At 40.4% G+C, this 18,703-nt stretch overlaps 2 protein-coding genes across 2 annotated transcripts; both read right to left on the bottom strand.

The window, feature by feature from the left end:
- Positions 1–231: 231 nt before the first annotated feature.
- LOC134072294 (sodium-dependent neutral amino acid transporter B(0)AT3-like) lies at positions 232–7,960 on the bottom strand. Its single transcript, XM_062528900.1, has 12 exons — positions 7,430–7,960; positions 6,832–6,972; positions 6,352–6,489; positions 5,493–5,674; positions 4,751–4,861; positions 4,177–4,289; positions 3,934–4,062; positions 3,422–3,578; positions 2,360–2,564; positions 1,842–2,001; positions 1,535–1,697; positions 232–537 (listed from the first exon to the last, which is right to left on the bottom strand). The coding sequence occupies exons 1-12, from the start codon at positions 7,572–7,574 to the stop codon at positions 334–336; spliced, it is 1,848 nt and encodes a 615-aa protein (XP_062384884.1). The 5' UTR covers positions 7,575–7,960; the 3' UTR covers positions 232–333.
- A 1,331-nt stretch (positions 7,961–9,291) lies between these two features.
- Positions 9,292–17,888, bottom strand: LOC134072293 (sodium-dependent neutral amino acid transporter B(0)AT3-like). Its single transcript, XM_062528899.1, has 12 exons — positions 17,498–17,888; positions 16,337–16,477; positions 15,814–15,951; positions 15,524–15,705; positions 13,788–13,898; positions 13,360–13,472; positions 12,485–12,613; positions 12,211–12,367; positions 11,669–11,873; positions 10,709–10,868; positions 10,391–10,553; positions 9,292–9,973 (listed from the first exon to the last, which is right to left on the bottom strand). Exons 1-12 carry the CDS (start codon positions 17,670–17,672, stop codon positions 9,776–9,778), a joined length of 1,872 nt encoding a protein of 623 aa, XP_062384883.1. The 5' UTR covers positions 17,673–17,888; the 3' UTR covers positions 9,292–9,775.
- Between the last annotated feature and the right edge of the window lie 815 nt (positions 17,889–18,703).

The raw sequence follows: 18,703 nt of genomic DNA, 5'->3' as shown, positions 1-18,703 counted from the left end.
TTATTTACATCAGGAAAAGCTAAAACATTGAGTATAAACATTTATTGTCTTCAAGTTATCCAAAGGTTTTCCTAAATGCAAAAAGTACGGACAACTAGTGCACAGTTCTCTTCACTGAAATAGTATTCAACAGGCATCAGGAAAAGCTTTAAAAAAAAACGTAGACATTTAAATATAAACATTTATTGTTAAGTTTAAGTATTATTAAATTATTTATTATTAAGTTTTTTCCCAGTCACAGAAAGTACAGTAAACTAGAGCACAGCTCTTCTTTGAAACAGTGTCAGTATCAAATGTTGTTCTCATTATCATCACGTATGTCCCCATTGCCGCCTATGAATCCATGTTGAAGCCCTTGTTGGCATATGGATTTGACGATTTGTTAGAGTCTAATTTCCTGGGAATGCACAGCTTCTGTTTGAGTAGTCTGTATAAGGCCACTATAGGGATAGGCACCACTGGAATGGCTACCAGGACAACACAGATCACAAATACCCACGTGGGGTACGGCTGGACCTCAGTCTGAGGGAAGTCAACCTAAACAAGCACATGAAGAAAAATATACAGTTAAACAAAACTTTATTCATACCCTGCCAATGTTGTATTTAAAGTACTTTTCATTCAAAAGATGTGCAATTTTGTAAAGTATGGCAGGACATTTATGATTCCTTATAAAACAATGGGTAGAGGGACAGAGATGGAATAGGACAGATATGGATGAAGAACTCTGTGTGTGTGTCAGGGTATGATTGTGTGTGGGCTGTCTGTTAGTAAAATGTGTGGATGTACTGTATTATACTGTCTGTATGTATTGGTGTATGAGTGTGTTGGTGTGTCTGTAATATAAATAAGTGCCACTGGTAAGCTATGAACATGAATTATGTTGATTTAAAAACTGTACTGGAGTGCAAAAAAAAAAAAATATATATATATATATAAATAAATACATAAATATAATTATATATAAAAAAGAAAATTACACGTCAAAAGACAGTAAGACGGCGTGCTCTAGATTATAACAGCCATTCTGATTACTGTGATGAGAATTAAAGGGTTTGTTTACCAGTGATTGTTAGGGTATGAATAATTAAACACGGCATTTTTTATAAATACTATAACATTTGAAATGGTTATTTTGCCAAAAAATACGGCAGGTATGTGAATATGTTTTAGCTTAACTTTACAACAACGCAGTCATCTGTCCCAATTTCCAGGGTTCTAAAATGTCAGTTATGCTTTTATTTGAGGTTTGCCCACATTGATTGCAGGATATTACAGCATGCTAACATCCATATAGTTAGTTATGAAGAAAGTGGTATGTTAATGGTTATCTTTGCATTGTATCGCAGCATAGTTTTAGTCCATGGGAATTGTCCTCTTTGTCTTTAGGCTAACTTTACACTGCAGAATATGAAATGTGAAATGTCCTTTGATTGAATGTCATTGGGTTGGCCTCCAGGTTGGATTGTATGAGTGCCTATAGATAAAAGCCTGTAAATCAACCAAATAGATGTAAATATTGAGGTGCACTTACATAGTCTGGGTTCCAGGCTGGATAGGTGGGTGTTGTTTGGACCTGAACTATGATGTAGGCTACAAAGACGACCAGCATCAGCAGTGGGCTGATGCACATCCAACACGCCTTCCAGAACAGGTTGGGACGCCGCCCCGTCATAAACTCAATGTCATCACTGAACCTGTAGAGCAATTAGGTCCAATTAAACTTTTTACTGCAGTTTATGAAATGTTTATACGTTTTGCATGCAACTGACAATTTAATTTTATGTGCAATGTAGATTGCCATTGTTTCACGTCTCTCGGTGGAAAGGGCCTGTGCGTACCGTCCCATTCCATGAACGAAGATGACACCAACGAGCTCAAAGAAGGCGATGATGAGCAGGGACACGGAGCCCACATAGTTGTTGAAGATCTCCAGCCAGTAGTTCCCTGAGCCCATGGTGAAGACCAGACCCACCAGGCACGACACCAGAGCAACAATGGCTGGCAGAGAGACAAATCCCCAGATCATTCAGAGCAAGAGAGTAGTGAGGTTTATTTTTTGATTATTTCTCAATATAATGGCCTATCCTGTAGACTTGAATCATTTCAATGCTCCAATTGATATGCTCGATATACTCAAAGTTGAAAGGGCATATGAGGCCACAGTCTACAAACACATACACACATTATAATGTGTATGTGTTGAAATCATATGTATTGTACAACTATTTAGGTATTTAGGTATAAATAGGCTATTTACTTTTTGTAAAAATATGCTATATTTTGTATTAGAAATAATGTGGTAGATATTTACATTTTGACACGTTTAACTTGTGTTTCCCACAGTGGGCTCACATACCTGTGAAGAGTTCTTTAGGCATCCACTTGGGCACCACCTTGAGGTCGTGCAGAGGGGCAAGGACCCCCTCCATATTCCCAAACATGGACGAGAGCCCCAAGCTGAACAACATGACGAAGAAGAGCACAGCCCACACCTGAGAGCCCGGCATCGAAATCACGGCCTCAGTGAAGATGATGAAGGCCAGGCCTGTTCCTGATGCACTCTGGGTAGGTACAGTATGGGGAAATACAAGCCATTGTTGTTATGATTTAGACTGACATTGTCAGACTCAAAATTCTAGTCAGAATATGAGTCTGATACTGCGCCATTGGGATGTAATAATGAGGTGTGTTTCAACCGATACAGGGGGGAGGGGATGCCTCTGCACTCATTGGATAGACCCAACCAATCAGAGCAACGAAATAGCTTGTATTAGCTTAGCTTCTGATTTTTTTTTTTTGAACTTTTTTGCAAGTTATTGTGCTGTCAATATTGAGTACAACATGATAGCGAAAAAGACAGCTAGACAAAGTCAAAACATTTACACTCCTTTTAAATGTTTTAAAAAAATAATTCTGTTCACACCGATGCTACAAATATGCTATGAACAGCTGGGGAAGGGCGTCGCAAACCCAACGAGCAAACAGGCCCATCAGAGATTAAAGGGATTCAAACAAACGAGGGAACAACATGTCACGCAAACACACTGTTTTCCCTTGATGGAAGTGAAACTGAAGTTTTCCCACATTCACTTTGGCCTACGTTTTCAGAAATAGTCGTGTGAAAATCAGTGATAAAACCTCAATTTTTGTGTAGATGAAAAGACAAAATCCATGGAAATAATATGCATTCGTAGCCACAGTGTTTCTGTTGCAAACAAAATTAACCTAATATAAGTGTGCTCAGATGACGTGATAGACGAGGCACTGTTCTTAATCTGTCCATCAATGTATAAAGCCCGGCCTGACAAGTTCAGCTGGCATCCAGGCTAGTTACTGTATCATTACCAGGGTCTTATGGGTTTTTTTCATCTCTTTCTATGGACTAAAATGGAGGATAGTAAAGATTGACCTTTCATACCTCATCCAGGAATGTCTGGAGGTCACATTCAGTCAGGTTCAAGTTGGAGACTTTAGCAGGATCTGTTTGGTTTAGCTTGTCCAGCCAGCTGTCGTAGTTGTCAACGGTTATGTTCTGATCAGCAACATCAAAGGTGTTGGTGAGTGCCATGATGTTGCTGTTTGGAAATAAAAATATCAAATCTCAAAACGGTTTACTTCTCTTGTAACTTGACTTCCTTTGTCAGTGTGATGCTCCATGTCTATTCTTTTTTTTAAAGGTTATTTTTTGGGCTTTTTTTTTTATGCCTTTAATTGGACAGGACAGTAGAGAGGATGACAGGAAGCAAGTGGGAGAGAGAGCTGGGGTGGGATCCGGAAAGGACCACGGGGCGGGAATCGAACCCGGGTCGCCGGCGTGCGGTGCAGGTGCCCCAGCCAGTTGCGCCACGGCTGGGGCCCATGTCTATTCTTAATGCAGGGCATTATAACACAGCCATATTTCTTAATGTTTTGGAGATATTCTTTACGTACCCCTGCACACAGGTGTTGTAGTTTGTGGTTGCCTTGAAGCCCAGTATGGCGAATATTGAGATGGAGGCATACAGTGAAGTGGCACTGTTAATACATCCTACCAGAACAGCATCTCTCTCACAGTTATTTCTGAAAGATACAATGTAATGTTGGTATCATAATACCTGGGCTAAGCTCTGTCTGAATTTGTATTAGAAGGTGGTTTGTTTACAGTGGTGGGTTAGAAATGGTGTGTTTACTTACTTCTGTGGGTTGTAGCTGGAGAAGGCTATGAGGCCACCAAAGGCCAGAGACAGGGAGAAGAAGATCTGAGTTGCAGCATCCAGCCACACTCGGGGATTCAGCAGCAGGTTCCACTGAGGATAAGAAAACCAGAGTGTGTATGTTAGGAACCTGTGTGTGTGTGTGTGAGAGAGAGAGTGTGTGTGTGTGTGTGTGTGTGTGTGTGTGTGTGTGTGTGTGTGTGTGTGTGTGTGTGTGTGTGTGTGTGTGTGTGTGTGTGTGTGTGTGTGTGTGTGTGTGTGTGTGTGTGTGTGTGTGTGTGTGTGTGTGTGTGTGAGACCAGGGTGTGTATGGGTGTTAGAGACCAGTGTATGTGTGTTACTGTGCGTACTGGCTTACAGCCTCTCTATAGTCATGATCGGAAATGGAATTAGAGGAAATTACAGATGAATAATTAATACATCAATAATAGTGAAGTTTACGGTCTGTTGTTGGCCATAGAGGAATTATATCTTTGACATGCTGTCCTAAACTCCTCTTTTCTCTCTACAGCAAAAAAGAGCTTGAAAGAACACTGTGTGAGTGAAGCACTCACATCAGGTGTGAAGAGGTAGATGAGGCCATCTGTCGCTCCAGGAAGTGTCAAGGCACGGACCAGGAAGATGGTCAGCACGAGGTATGGGAATGTGGCCGTCACATACACTGCCTAGGCCAGATTAATGTATAAACATAGTTAGCCATTAGAATTACTGTATACAACAAAGTAATGTTTAACATGAAGAGGGTTACATCATTATTTTTACATTCCTATATTTGTGATGCGATCTAGGAAAACTCTTTAAATGATGCACTCAAAAGTCCTTGATTTTAGCTTTAGTGTTGCAACCCTCTCTGGTGAAATGTCACCAACTTAATATTCTGATACCATCTTGGCAACCATCCTGGCACTGTCCCTTTACAAAATCCTGCATACCATCCTCCCAAAATCTTGCATGTTGCTAGGATGGCATCAGGATCATAAGTTGGTAAAATTGCACCATGTGAAGGGTTTCCCAGATTGCATCACATTTATATTTATATTTTTATGTCATTCTTTACTTATATCATGTTGGACACGTTAAGCTCCTTTAGTTATTGTTATTGGCAGTAATTATAAAGTCATAATGATGATGATCTTATAATGATGCTCTTATTCACCATCACAGTATTCAGTGGTGGTAGAAATTATAGAAGAAAAAAATGGTAGCAGAGAGAATATGCGGAGAATATGCAAAGCAAAACGAAGACACGCAAAGCTGATAGGACGAGCTGCTGGTATACTGTAAAACAGCGCTTGCCTTGCCGATGGTTTCAATCCCCCTGATGAAGCAGATGTAGACGATGCACCAGGCTGTGGCCAGGCACACAACGAGCCACCATTGGAAGGACCCGTTGGTCTCAATGTTGGGTGTTATGTTCAGTGTCTGCCGGTACCAGAAGTAGTTGACGGGAGTACTGTCCACACACTCCTGCACGTAGCCTAACAATAACAATAATAATAATAAAAATAATACATTTTATTTTATTAAGTGCCTTTCAAGTCAATCAAGGACACTGTACTGTAGGTTATGGATGTTTTACATGATATTTAGACAGACATTGAAAACACAAAGGACATTGTACAGTTAAAAATGCAAGATGCTACACCATACAAACACAAACAAAAACATACAAACAGGGGCACAGACACAGAAGACCCTGCACACAGCAGACACACACACACATACTGTAGCAGACATGTTCAGGTGCAGCAGTGCTGACATCAGACATGAGTGGGTTTGCTCTGTCAGAGGACGGAAGGACTGCTAGACTAGACAGTACAGACTGTAAAGCCGGCGAGAACAACTCATGTAAGTCAGCAATGTTTTAATGAGACAGAACGTTCAAAGTGTTGCGCAATTCAGCTACTTTTTACTTTGTAAAAAAAGCGAGTGGTTTGATGTGTAAATGAAACCTAAAGTTAAAAAGGCACATGGACTTTTAAGTGCACGGAATGCCATTCAAACATCGAACATTTTCCCCAAAAAATGGATAAAGTTGCTTTGGTACCTGAAAAGCTGGCTGGGCTACTTCAAAAAGCCTAACCCAGAGATGACCGGTCAGACCGGAGCACTCAGAGTCCTTAACAACTTTTTATTGTGGTGCACAATTTGGTACCTGTGAGGTCGTCGTTGAGCGGGCATTGACTCCAGGGCAGAGGGTTCTGGAAGGAGTGGAAGAAGTACCAGAGGACCCAGGCCAGAATGGTGTTGTAGTACACAGCCACCAGGAAGGACACAATCATAGAAGCCACACCTGGACACACAGTTGACAACACTTTGAACTTGTTTCTTAATCTGTGACTCAGATTTAGACCTGTCTCATCAGAGCATTCCAGACAAAAAATCTCAAATCTTTAAAACCTGACGTTCACACTAAGCACATGAAGTTCAGTTAAGTCAGTGTACTTGATAAACCTCTAGGCAAACACAGGATGTTTGACACTGACCTCATTAAACAGAAAGTTTGTTGTTACCTTATTTATACATTAGTCATTGTTGTTATAGCATTACAGCATCAATGCTATTTTATCAATGCTATCAATGATATTTGCTTGAGGCTCTTGTATTTGGTCAGGTGAATGATTATAACACTCACCTACTCCTCCCAGGTAAGGGGAGATGGAGTTCCACACTCCGATGCTGCCCAGGCGTAGACGCTGGCCGATGGCCAACTCCAGGTAGAGGAGGGGAAGACCCTCAAACACCAGCGCTATCAGGTAGGGAATGAGGAACGCACCTGGGGAATGGGGCACAGGTTAGTTTGATTTAGTTCAGAAGAATTACAGAATTCTTCTTCTTAACTTAGAAAATACCAGTAAGTGAAAATGTTTGCTACTATTGATGTAATCCTGTAACATTCAGCAACTTGTAAACTTGTATCTTTTTAACCAAAGAAAAAAAGTGGTGTTAGGCACGTCTATTCTTATATTACTTTCTTGATTTTGAGGTCAGGTGGCTGTGTAAATGTCCAACAATCATTCAAGGTTCACTAAAAGTAAAAAGTAACTTCTCATTGATTAGAGCTTATTCATTAATCATAGGAGGACGCTACTACCCAGTGTCTATGTTTTCTATCACTGTATTTGATACGTTCACTGTTATTTAAGCATTTTTTTTTTCAGTTTTAGTGAAGCAAACTTTTAATCATCCCTCATAAATATTATTAATTAGGTGTCTTGTTAAAGCTGGCTCACCTCCACCATAGACCTGACAGAGGTATGGGAATCTCCACACATTACCCAGACCCACAGCAAAGCCGACGCAGGTCAACAGGTACTGGACCTTGTTATCCCATTTGGGACGCTCATCACCGCTCTTGGCATCTTCACTGTCGGCCATCCTGAGCTGTGCTCCAGGTCCGGCTCAAGGTCAACCTCTCGGTGGCTTGGAGTGGATTTCAGTGGAGATGCCTCTGATGCGCTCTTGGTCACCTGCAGAGGGTTGTGGTCAGTGCAGCTGGTGGTGGAGTAGAGGGTGTGCTCTCTTGTTCTCACACTTTCTGATGGAGGCAGGTGGCTTTATAGGTGTCATGGTGGGAAGAGTGTGTGAGGGAGTAGGCTTACGCCAACCATTTCCTTGTTGCTTTTGTTTGTTTTTTCAAAATGATTTGATTGTGGAGGATGAGGAGGAGGATGGGGAGGAGGGATTGTGCAGTTCCCTTGTTCAATCAGTAACTTCGGAACTCTGTACTAGAAGTACCCAGTTTTCAGGACCTCCCTCCCTAAGATCTACCGCACCTGCCAGAAGATATCACAGATGCACAGGAGTGTGTTATAAACTTTGTTTAATTTATTAAACAAACATCATTATGTCTAATGATGCAGAGATTATAGAAATATATTTACAAACTGATGCCAACACTTTATGATTGATTGGCCTACAGAATGTAACAGGGTTATCTAAATAATAATAATAATAATGATGACAAAGCAGGGATACAACTTTTACTGTAGTATACTTCCTTATCTTCCCAGTTGAAAAACAACCTAAAAACATGTGCTGGATTAATGGTTTTGAATGGCCTTTGGTTGTTTACCAAAAATCAAGAGAAAACATGACAATAAATACATACCTTTAGCCGGTCAATTCTAGATAATCAGCCAGCTAAACCAGTTTTTTTTTTTTTCCAGCATTGCTGTTTTTCTTGGGTTCAGTTGAATGATGTGTAGTTGTGTGATAGAACTGGTGGTGCAACAAAGGTGTTGCTATGGAAACATTTGTGCTGTTGTGAGTTGTGATTCCTTTTGCTACAGTAAGCGATATGCAATAAGCATGTGTGTGTGTATGAAGGTGTGTGTGTGTGTGTGTGTGTGTTTGTGTGTGCGTGAGAGAGAGAGAGAGAGAGAGAGAGAGATTGTGATGCTACTGTATTATCTTTAACACTAGCTTTGGCAACACTGTACACAAACACTAACAGTTGTGCTAATAATCTCCTTTGAATTTGAGAGAAAGTGATATTGCTCTGAAAACTTTCTTTGGAATTTATATTTCCCACATATAGGCTATTATTGAAGAATATTAACATATTACCAGTCCCAGCAACATAAAAAAGCCTTGGCATACACTAGGCCTACACTCCTCTAATATTTTCTGAATGGCTGAGCTTCATTAACAGGGAGAAATGGGGTGAGAAATGGTCAGTTATGTTAGATCACTGTATGCATTAATAGCTAGGTTGTCATACGACTATTTTAAATGACTTGTATTATACTGGAACTTCTGTTCTGCTTTGTGAGAGTTTGTGATAGGCTGCTGAATTGGTATGTTCTCCCCGGCGATACAATCCTTATCTCTTAACTTAACTTGGTTGTACTGTTCTAGTGTTTGTCCCAGGTCAGAAGCTTCTCTGCCATGGCTAGAGCAAAGCAGGTCTGCAGTTCAAAGATAAAGCTCATTATAATTTGAACAGGTGGGAGTTCCCTCATGAAATAGAGGTGCTGTGCCTTCTCTGGACTATGGTTATGGTTGAGTAGCTACAGCTCATCTCATTCTCTTCCCTCTCATGTCAGATGGTGAAGACAGAGAGGCTGAAATAACACTCACGCAACCAAATGGCTGAAGTCCCACAGTGTATTTGCATTCCCCTATGTGATCCATCACATTTTTGTTGGTTAGTGTTGTTACAGTGCAGTTATAAAATATGTTTCTTGAGCAGCAACAACTACAAAGGGTGTTCAAGTAAGCTGGGGTACTATGTACAATGATGAGAACACACTTAACAGACAAATACATAATATTTTCAGCTATTATAAATGTATAAATAAATAAATACATTTTCTAAATAGAAATGTCTAGTAGCCTACAGAATGTTCAAACAGAATTTTCGCAATGAAAATGAGCACTGTACAGGAGATAAATCCGTGTTGTTCCTAATGGCTATGGTATCTACTGTATACTGTAGATTGCATATGAAGGAACATAGTCTTTGTCTAATTCTTGTCAATTCCTCAGTTGAGTTTTTCGTCCAGTTGTCTAGCACTGTTTCCATTCACTAAGTGCAATATTCTGATATGCGGTGGGGTACTATAGTGGATCCATATCTACATATCAGGGACATATGCTTCATTCACAGAGGCTTTTAGTGCTGTGTCATTTGTGGGTTGCTTTGTTGTAATCTTCTGCTTCAGCCTGTAGAGGGCGACAATGGGTATGGGCAGGATGGGCACTGTTGCTAGGAGAATGCAGATAGCAAACACCCAGCCGGGATATGGTTGCACCTCTGTTTTAGGAAAGTGCTCCTAAAAGTGTGAGAAAGAAAAGTGAATGACACAGTGTACATATAGCATAACCTGCATAGCATTTAACTGACTTACATTGCAGTATCATGAAATATATTACTAAATCATCTTTTGAAAATCTGTCAAAACATCATGTACTACAAGTGGGTAATTAAGACTATTAAAAAAAAAAAAAAAAGAAGAAGAAGCAGATAGTTATATCAAGATGATTTAGAACATACTTTTTAATTCATTTATTTATTTATACAATAAATATATTTTTTACAAATGTTAAGTATGCTGAGTATAAAATACTAGAGTCTAAAGAGTCTACATTGAATTGTATCTATTCTTCTATCAATCCATCCATCTCTATCCTATGGGGTCATTTTGGATTGCTTTTGCAGATATGATACACTCATGGCTCTCTATACTTACATAGTCTGGGTTCCAGGCAGGGTAGGTGGGTATTGTTTGGACCTGAACTATGATATAGGCCAGAAAGACGACCAGCAGCATCAGGGGACTGATGAACATCCAGCACACCTTCCAGAACAGGTTGGGACGACTTCCCGTCATGAACTCAATTTCTTTACAAAACCTGTAACATGGTAGCACACATAATATCAGAATATGGTCAGAGCTATGCTGTGTGTTGCATAGAATTATAAACTATTTTGCTTTGCTGAAGCACTAGACATTTAGCCTAGTGACTGCTTCATACTGTATGTGGTGTTTGCAATATACTGTATTTACCTTTCAGTTCCATAGAAAAATATAATGCCAAAGAGCTCGAATAAAGCGATGATGAGGAAAGGCACAGATCCAACATAGGTGTTAAAGATCTCCAACCAGTAGTTCCCCGAACCCATAGTGAAGATCAGACCCATAAGGAAACACGCTATGCATATCAGTGCTAGAGAGAGAGAGAGAGAAAGAGAGGGAGAGACACTTGTAACACCTCCATTGTCACTTTTCAATGGGAAGATTTCAAGTTTGGGGGGAAACCGATGATATGTCCTTTAATGTATATAATGTCCATAAAAGAACCTACTGTATGGAGTGAGATCATCACACATCCACTCCAGATTTATATGTGATGCAATCTGGGAAATGGTGCATCACATGGTGCAATTTTACCAACTAATTCTGATGCCATCCAAGCAACATCCAAGAATTTGGGAGGATGGTATGCAGGATTTTGTTAGGGGACAGTGTCACGAATGTTGATTGGATGATATCAGAATCTTAATTTGAATCTAAATTTCACTAAGGAGGATTGAAACTGAGTAAAAATCAATTAGTTTTGAGTGCACCATTTGACGGGTTTCCGTAGATCACATCATAGATTTATTGTTACTGCCATATAGGATTTGTCAAAAAAAAAAAAAAAATCTCTTCTTTTTCACTACATACTGGTGGTGGTTAGTGAGCTTCCCCCTTCCCTGTGAAGCGCTCTGAGTGTTGAGAAAAGTGCTATATAAGTGTACTGTGTTGTTGTTATTAATATACTTTATTTTACTTTTGAAGAAGGTGAGTGCTACACATTGGTGGTGGTTAGTGAGCTTCCCCTTTCCCTGTGAAGCGCTTTGAGTGTTGAGAAAAGTGCTATATAAGTGTACTGTGTTGTTGTTATTAATATACTTTATTTTACTTTTGAAGAAGTTGCTCACAAAGCCTCAAATGTGGCATGCTGGGATTTGTAGTGCGTATTACCAGTGAAGAGCTCTCTGGGCATCCACTTGGGCACCATGCCGAGGTCCAGGAGAGGGGTGAGGACGCCTTCCAGGTTCCCAAACATGGACGAGAGCCCCAAGCTGAACAACATGACGAAGAAGAGCACTGACCACACCTGAGAGCCTGGCATCGAAATCACGGCCTCAGTGAAAATGATGAAGGCCAGGCCTGTTCCTGATGCACTCTGGGTAAGAAACGACAGTAGAATAATGGCAGAATCTGAAGAATGACAGAATCTGTATCATTGTACATCATGTTTTGTAACAGAAGATGCATGCAATATACATCATTTTTGATTAAAAACAAAATAATGAAAAATCAATATAAAAAAGCGGAAATTAAGATTTGTTAGTATTTTTCATTACATTACTATCTTGTCTTTTTTTTTAAGCCACAGGTTCCTAAAAATATAACCTACCGAGTACACACATACATAGATAGCACTGTACCTCATAGCAGTAATCTGTGGTTGTTAGTACTATTTGTATGTATGTCAGTGCGACATATAAGATGGTATGTACCTGATCCAGAAAATCTTGGAGGTCACATTTTGTCAAATCCAGCTTAAACACTGTGTCAGGGTCAGTTTTGTTTAAATAGGTTAACCAGTCCTCATAGTTTGTATGAGTTATATTCTGGTCCCCAATTTCAAATGCATTCGTCAGGGCCAGGATGTTACTGAAAGATCAATGAAGATTTTCAACTCCTAGAACTTTCAACACAGTTTATCAAAAGCCAACATGGATCACTAAAATGATCAGTTTAGAAAACAGAAATGGTATTCATTGGACATACCTGTCCAGACAGGTGTTGTAGTTGGAGGTTGCCTTGAAGCCCAGGATGGCAAATATTGGAATGGAGGCATAGAGTGAAGTGGCGCTGTTTACACAGCCCACTATGACAGTATCTTGCTGACAGTTATTGCTGAAAGACAACAAATATGAGAGCCCATGGATAAGTGGGTCTATTTATGGCATAGAATTTGTTTGCCAGTTGTGGTGTCTTGACTTTGTCACAAGGTATTACGTGTGAAAGTGACAAGCAGAAACAGGTGGGTGTTAAACCCATTTCTCCAAAGTGTTTATATGAAGTCTACCGCTGGGGAAGACAAGTCGACAACAACTATATTGTTGTTGTCGTTGTTGTTGTTGTAAGCTCATTAAGATGAAGTTTTGGTCTGCGTTTCCAAACTCTGTAGCCTTCAGAACCTGTCATGTGTTCATGGTGTACTGTAATCTCAATGAATCTCTTTAACATGCTCACATTTACCTCTCATTTTATGGACGAAAAAGGAAAGTTATGTGCTCATAAAAAAAAAAAAAAACTGTGTGGGCTAGTGTGTCAGATGTTGAACGGAAAAGTACTACAAATGACTTTACTCTACTGTAACTGACCCTAGGCAGAACTTTCTGATACTACAAATGACTACTCTACTGTAACTGACCCTAGGCAGATGGGTTGGGTCCTTGAGTCATGGATCTGTCCGAGGTTTCTTCCTATATGTATCTCCAATTCCAGGGAGTTTTTCCTTGCCCCTGTTACTCTCTTTGGGCTCTCTTTGAATGTTTAACACTCTGTAAAGCGCCATGAGACATGTGTAATGTTTTGGCGCTCTATAAGTGAAATTAAATTGAAAATTGAATTGAAATTGAGAAGTTGAGCGGCCTTACTGCAGAGGGTTGTAACTGGAGAAAGCGATGAGGCCTCCGAAAGCAACAGAGAGAGAGAAGAAGATCTGAGTTGAAGCATCAAGCCACATTTGAGGATTTCTCAGCAGTTCCCACTGTAGAGACACATACAATAACAACAAGAATATATACAGTGTGTGGATACTCTTTTTTTTATCACTTTATTGCATGTTAGTCCATATGTACAGTACCGACTTCACTTACTTCCCCTAATTTACATTTTATTTTTTATTTTTTGTTATTAAGGATAAGGCAACAGGAAATAGACAGAAACAAACCAAGAGGGGAGAAAAAAGACAAGGAAAGAGAGGAAATAAATATAGAATAACATTTTAAAAATGTAATAAAGTAACAGCTACTGATTTCTGGTCTGTTATGACAGGGGAACCATGGTGGAAGGAGGCACTTACCTCAGGTGTGAAAAGGTATAAGAGACCATCTGTCGCTCCTGGGAGAGTCAGAGCTCGGATCAAGAAGATCGTCAACACCAGGTACGGGAAGGTGGCTGTTACATACACAGCCTGGAGAACCAAAGTGTGTGTGAAATGATGACGGCAATAATACACAGACCAGCTTTTATAGGAATGTTTCTGAGAGATGTTGTTTGCACACTTATAGGGCAACATTATCCAGCTATTTGTGTTGTTTGTTTGATTTTCTGTTATTTAGCTACTGTATATTTATTGTTTGTTTGACTTGTTTGTTTTGAACCAGCTATTGAGTGTTCAATGACACATACCTGGACTGAGACAGTCCTCGCATCATTGCATTTACAATCAGCTGACGCAAAACATGTCACCGTAATGGACTCCTATTCCTATAATTAACTCATTCCTGTTTTAATGTGTCTGTTTGCTCCCTGGTATCCAACCCATGGTCTTGGTTATGTTTACTTCCTGTTCTATCAGCTGGGACAAACTCAAGCTTGACCAGCCCAGCCACCAACAGTGTTTCACTGGGTGTAAGGTGGATAGGACTCCTGCAGTGTTCGACACTTGGGTGAACTTGGCCAAACCCCTTATCTTAGAATGCCGAATTTTATTTGTCCCAATATACTATAAGTACATATTCTGACATGGGCATCAACTGCTCACGTACTGGATGCTAGTTGGCTTTTTGCCATTTATCACCTGCAAGTTAGACACACAAAGGCCCGGCCTTACACTGCTGTAGCACAGCCCTTTATGTGTTAGCACACAGAACATGAACATGGTGGGAGTGGAAGCGACCAAATCTAACAAAGAGCCTTATAGGATACCCACACCCCAAACCCTGACTACTTGCATTTACAGTATATACCCTTCACTATACCCTATAGGCTACTGTCTTTTACATATGTCTATTTATCTGGGACCCTGCGTGTCCACATATTGACAAACAAAGTCCTTGTGCACTTGAGGTGCTCCAAAAAGCGTTAGGAGGTGGAAATGCTAGAGATCAGAGTAGCAGAGAAAACCGTAACCCATGGGAAAAGATGGCAGCGCTTTTCAATGCCAGCTGGGTTATGGCAGAGCCCGTTTATTCTCTAGTTTTGCTACTGAAAACTGCCAAGCACTTGGTCAGTAGCCAGGGAGTCACTAGATTACACTCTTCACCATTAAATACATTCCACCCTTCTGCGATGCAACCACTCAGCATACTGTAGGTTTTTTTGGAATGATTGATGTCGCATGGCAGCAACATAAAGCCAAATTCACCAAAGATCCCCGACGTGACCGAGACCGAGTTGCAGCGGTGTTAATTAAATGTTGCACATAGTTGCAAGCCGTCGCAGCGCATTCAACATGTTTAGTCACAGTTGCAAGGTTTTAGAGCATCGCAGCCCGTCTCGTATCATCGGGAATCTTTGGTTTGAACCCTACTTAAAAGAGTAGGCCTATCTTAATCTATCTTAAATCTGAAATCTCATCTTAAATTAAGGCACCATTTTCTTGTTCCATTGGCAGATAAATTTGCTTGTTTTATGTCTTAATTTAAGAGGATTTTGAGGTAACTAATCTTACAAGAAAGCTCAAAGTAAGTATCTTTATACAAAAAAGCAATACAAACTAGATTTGTTTTTATCTTTATATAGTATTATAACACTTGATAAAATCTGACTTTTGCAGTGTTAGGATTCCAATGCTAGAGACTATATGATACTGACCTTTCCTATGGTCTCAATTCCTCGGATAAAGCAAATGTAGACGACGAGCCAAGCCGTCCCGAGACACACGATTATCCACCAGTGGAGCGAGCCGTTGATGTCGATGTCAGGTGAGATGTTCAGGGTCTCACGGTACCAGAAGTAGTTTACCGAAGTGCTTTTCACACACTCCTCAACGTGGCCTTTAATAGAAACAGAATAATGATCCATGTTATGTTTGACATGTGTTTTCTGCCAGCACCTGCCTGACCATACAGTAGCTTAGCCATAGATCCTAGTTTGTATTCTACCTGTGAGGTTTTCATTGACGGGGCATTGACTCCAGGGAAGAGGGTTCTGGAAGGAGTGGAAGAAGTACCAGAGGATCCAGGCCAGCAGTACGTTATAGAACACACACACCAAGAAAGACACCACCATGGAGGAAACACCTGCCAGCACCAACAAAAAGGTCATCTATACTATTTTCTTTAGTTGCATATTTACATGACGGCTCTTGCCTTAATGATGAAGATAGAACACACCATGGAAATATTCTGCAAAGCGAATAAAGAATAATATTTCATTCATACTGTAGGTTTAGAGTATGTTACAGTATTAGTATGAGACAGATGACACACAAATACTGTACACCACAAAAACAACACACAAAATACTCACAAAAACTATACCTCTACCATTATGGTCTACCATTCCTTTTTGGGCTGATGGGCAGAATGCTCGTTAGTCTAATATTTAGAGTTTCCAGAGTGTAGGAAGGGTGTCCATCTTCATTTATTTAACAAATTGACCTGGCTATGGATGGATGTTACTCACCCACTCCTCCCAGGTAAGGGGAGATGGAGTTCCACACTCCGATGCTGCCCAGGCGTAGACGCTGGCCGATGGCCAACTCCAGGTAAAGGAGGGGAAGACCCTCAAACACCAGCGCTATCAGGTAGGGAATGAGGAACGCACCTGGGGAATGGGGCACAGGTTAGTTTGATTTAGTTGCTTGTGAATTTGTGTATATTTAACCGTACCTCATCATTTGAGTAATCTTAGAATACAAATGAGTACAAACGTAAGCATTAAAGCTTGTAAAAGTTACCACTGCTTGCAGTCAATGTCAAGATAATGTAAAGGAACACCCTCTAACATCAGTGCTGTCTATACAGGTTGAGGGGCTGTGGGAGCTGAGGAGTTTTGTTGACCTTCCGACCTTAAGGCATTTGCACATGTCTCAGGAAAAGGTTCCATCATTGCCGCCCAATGAGAGGTAAGAATGGGGAAGAGACGTGTTATGTGCTCTTTTGTCCTGATTGTGTCTCTGTGTCAACACAGAGCTTTCACACACGTGATTACTGACTTTTTAGGAACTGCAGTTAGCCTACTAGGTTCACATGAGGGCCATATTTTAGGGTGCTTTTATTGTGTTTCCATGGTGATACTGCTGGAATGTATTGAGTAACATTAAGTCACCCACTCATTCTCAAGCATGCCTTCATCATCTTCATGCCTTTTCAGTGTTATAGAGCGTAATACGGAAACTACAGTATTAGTGCAGTATTATGCCAGTCTTAAAGGGATTACAGTAGGTACCAATAAGAGCTATCAACACATCAGATTCTTCAAGCTGGAACCCATACTGTCCTGTGATGAACATTTTGAGGGAAATCAAAGACTACACTCTGTCATGTTAATGTCATCATCTTATGTGTTGTATATGTCTAGTTTGCAACCATGGTGGAACAAACATGGTTTCTATACAATTATATCATTTTTTTTTAATTTATGTTTTTTCATGACATTCATCTAAAAACTTCCTAAAAACCTCTGATTCATTGACACTATAGGATGTAGACAAAGTTTCAGCCCGAAACTACCTATTGCACAAACGTGATCTTGTCAGTTGTACTCAGGTGCAGATTTGAGCTGATAAGATGACTGAGCAGATTTGAGTTGTATTAAGGTGAAGAGTTCAACAGGTTCACTCACCTCCTCCATAGATCTGGCAAAGGTATGGGAACCTCCACACGTTTCCTACGCCCACAGCAAAGCCGATGCACGTTAGCAGATACTGAGTCTTATTGTCCCACTTTGGCCTCTCCTCTGCCGAGCCGGCTCCCTCGGGCTCGTCCCCGTTGTGTCCGGTAACACACTGCTCCCCCATTTTAGTCTGACTTTCATCCAGCTACTGAGAGGATCACTTTTAAGCGTCAAGTCATTGCGTTGAGAAATCCACATTAGTTCTTTGACTCCCCTAAAGTGGGCGTATATTATTGTCCCATTCTAAAGGAACCGGGGTCACGCGACAGCCTTTTATATGCGTTGGCTTAGGACCAAGAGGAATGTCAGGGGAAGCTAGTAGGCAATCATTCGGCTCTCTGTTTTGTACATTTGCCTCTGGCCGTGTGTCACTGAAGCCTTTAAAGGCATTTCATGTAATGGTTAACTTCATGATAGCACGGCCCGGCTGCACCACTTCACCTTCTATGTGAAAATGATGGTAATTATTTTCTAGGGTGATGATGTTGTCCTCCTAATCTTGGATAGATTAGGTGTGTTAATAACATGTTCTGTCGAGGTTTTGTTAATGAAAATATGCGCCTAAGACCTCATTGTGCTCAATGATCTACAGTGTGAATTTCCAACAGTCTAGAACATTGTGTTCATAGAAATGCCAATGATCTAAGTTAATCATAATTTATCATATCTGTCTAAAGGTTAAACCATGTAACACAACCTGAGCACTCCTCAAAGTTAGAGCGCACAAAATGATGTGATAATGAAATGATCATGTCTTATCATAACTAGTACATATAGTGATAGCATGTGAATAACTGTATATATTAGTGATACAACTCATTTAAAACGTTATACAACGTTATAACTCATTTCAAATGTTTTTCACACCTAGTCCTGTGTATTAATGTAATAGTGTGATACACTGTGATTCAGAAAGAAATTTCCACTGTGTGTAATATTGTACATTCAATTGTGGTTCAGGCAAAAATTTCCATGGCAATCTTGAATGTAGGCGACAGTCCATGAAAAGAGTGTCACTATCCCACGGCAATCAATGATTCATCAACGTGTCTTTATGGCCACGTTCACGGTGTGTGTGTGTGTGTGTGTGTGTGTGTGTGTGTGTGTGTGTGTGTGTGTGTGTGTGTGTGTGTGTGTGTGTGTGTGTGTGTGTGT

The sequence above is a fragment of the Sardina pilchardus genome, chromosome 24 (assembly GCF_963854185.1).
Source record: "Sardina pilchardus chromosome 24, fSarPil1.1, whole genome shotgun sequence".
NCBI classification, from domain to species: domain Eukaryota; kingdom Metazoa; phylum Chordata; class Actinopteri; order Clupeiformes; family Clupeidae; genus Sardina; species Sardina pilchardus.
The sequence above is the reverse complement of the archived record's forward strand: the minus strand, read 5'-3'. Positions and strand labels throughout refer to the sequence as shown.